Source organism: Rhea americana, unplaced genomic scaffold, assembly GCF_003343005.1.
Source record: "Rhea americana isolate MKP2758 unplaced genomic scaffold, rheAme1 scaffold_416, whole genome shotgun sequence".
NCBI lineage: Eukaryota > Metazoa > Chordata > Aves > Rheiformes > Rheidae > Rhea > Rhea americana.
In genome coordinates, this window is record NW_028186553.1 from 78,850 (window position 1) to 80,844 (window position 1,995).

At 71.5% G+C, this 1,995-nt stretch overlaps 1 protein-coding gene across 1 annotated transcript in view; it reads left to right on the forward strand.

Annotated features, from left to right (window-relative positions):
- The first annotated feature begins 81 nt into the window (after positions 1 to 81).
- Positions 82 to 1,995, forward strand: part of IRF5 (interferon regulatory factor 5) — a 2,323-nt gene continuing 409 nt past the window's right edge. The window contains exons 1-6 of the mRNA XM_085314921.1: positions 82 to 351; positions 442 to 472; positions 545 to 763; positions 1,122 to 1,511; positions 1,598 to 1,716; positions 1,805 to 1,990. Coding sequence (XP_085171047.1) covers positions 82 to 351; positions 442 to 472; positions 545 to 763; positions 1,122 to 1,511; positions 1,598 to 1,716; positions 1,805 to 1,990 — 1,215 coding nt within the window. The remainder of the gene's footprint in view (positions 352 to 441; positions 473 to 544; positions 764 to 1,121; positions 1,512 to 1,597; positions 1,717 to 1,804; positions 1,991 to 1,995) is intronic.

Here is a 1,995-nt window from a genome sequence, read left to right on the forward strand (position 1 = left end):
GCACCTGCCTTGCCCCCCACGGGGGGGGGGACCCTGCACCCATCCTGCACCCCACGGGGACCCTGTGCCCACCCTGTGCTTATGGGGGACCCTGCACCCACCCTGCGCCCCACGGGGACCCTGTACCCTATGGGAAACCCTCAGCCCACAGAGGGACCTGTGCCCCATGGGGGAACCTTCACCCACCCTGCGCCCCACAGGAGACCCTGTGCCCAACCTGCGCCCCACAGAAACCTTGCACCCCACAGGGACACCCTGGGGGCCCCGTGCCCCGTACGAGCCCCTCTCTCCCTTGCAGATGCCCTGGCTGAGGATGACTACTGCTGTGTCGAGGAGGAGGACGTGAACCAGGTACCCGGGGGTCGGGGGAGCCCCGGGTGCCCCGAGCTAGGGCTGTGGGGCACCGGGTCCCTGCCGACGTCCTGCTCTCTGCCCCCGCAGCTCCAGAAAATGATGTCCCTGAGCATTGAGGGTGAGCGTGGGGCGCTGGGGCTGGCGGGGCCGCGGGGGCCCTGCCGCTCGCTGACGCCCGGCTGTGCCGCAGACCCCCAGCACGGCGCCGACCTGCTGCCCCCCTGCCCCTGGCCCAAGGAGGAGACCCCCTTCGGCAGCACCGGCGGCGAGGGGCCCTTCGTGCCGCTGGCTCCCCCGGCGCTGCTGCCCACGGAGGCGCCGGGCGCCCTGGGGCCCCCGCCCGCCTGCCCGGTGCCCCACGCCGAGCAGTTCATCCCCAGCCTGCTCGTCAGCCCCCACATGCTGCCGCGTGAGCACCCACTGGGGTGGGTGGGGTGGCCGGGTGTAGGGCTGGAGTGGCCACGGGGCAGCTGGGAGCAGGGCTGGGGAACTGGGGGGCAGCTGCACAGGCTGGGGGGGGTGGCCGGGTATGGGGCTGGGGCAGCTGTGGGGTGGGCAGAGCTGGGGTGGCCAGGAGTGTGAGGTGGCTGTGGGGCAGCTGGGCGCAGGACTGGGGTGGCTCTGGGCACAGGCAGCCCCTGGCCTCAGGTGGCCACGCTCTGCCGGTGGCCGTGGGGGGCTGACGTGGGCGACACCAGCCACGTCCAGCCCCACGGCCGGCGGGGGGCCGAGGCGCCAGGCGGCTCACGGCTCCGACCCCCCGGCAGTGACCGACCTGGAGATCAAGTTCCAGTACCGGGGCCGGCAGGTCTGCGCGCTCACCATCAGCAACCCCCACGGCTGCCGCCTCTTCCACAGCAGCCTGGAGCCCACGCAGGAGCAGGTGGAGCTCTTCGGGCCGCTGACGCTGGAGCAGGTCCGCTTCCCCGCCACCGACGCCATCCCCAACGAGAAGCAGCGCTTCTACACCCACCAGCTCCTGGACGCGCTCGACCGCGGGCTCATCCTGGAGCTGCAGGGCCAGGACCTCTTCGCCATCCGCCTGTGCCAGTGCAAGGTCTTCTGGACGGGGCCCTGTGCCTCCGACCACGCCGGCCCCAACCCCATCGAGCGGGAGAAGAAGACGAAGCTCTTCAGCCTCGAGGGCTTTCTCAATGGTGAGGGGACACCAGCCAGCATGGCGAGGAGATGGGCTGGCCCGGCACCCTGTCCTGCCCCTCACCACTGCATCTGGCCCCGCCAGGCCTCATCCTGTTCCAGAAGGGCCAGACCACCACGCCGCCCCCCTTCGAGATCTTCTTCTGCTTCGGCGAGGAATGGCCGGACCAGAAGCCCAAGGAGAAAAAGCTCATCACGGTGCAGGTGAGGAGATCCCCAGCTGCCGTCCCCGGCACGGGCAGGCACCCAGCGGGGTGGCGGCGGCTTGCTGACGCCCCGGGGGCTCTCGCAGGTGGTGCCAGTGGCGGCGCGGCTGCTGCTGGAGATGTTCTCCGGCGAGCTGTCGTGGTCGGCCGACAGCATCCCGCTGCAGATCTCCCACCCCGACCTCAAGGACAGGATGGTGGAGCAGTTCAAGGAGCTGCACCAGCTCTGGCAGAACCAGCAGCGCCTGCCGCCCGCGCAGCCGCCCGGCGCCGCCTG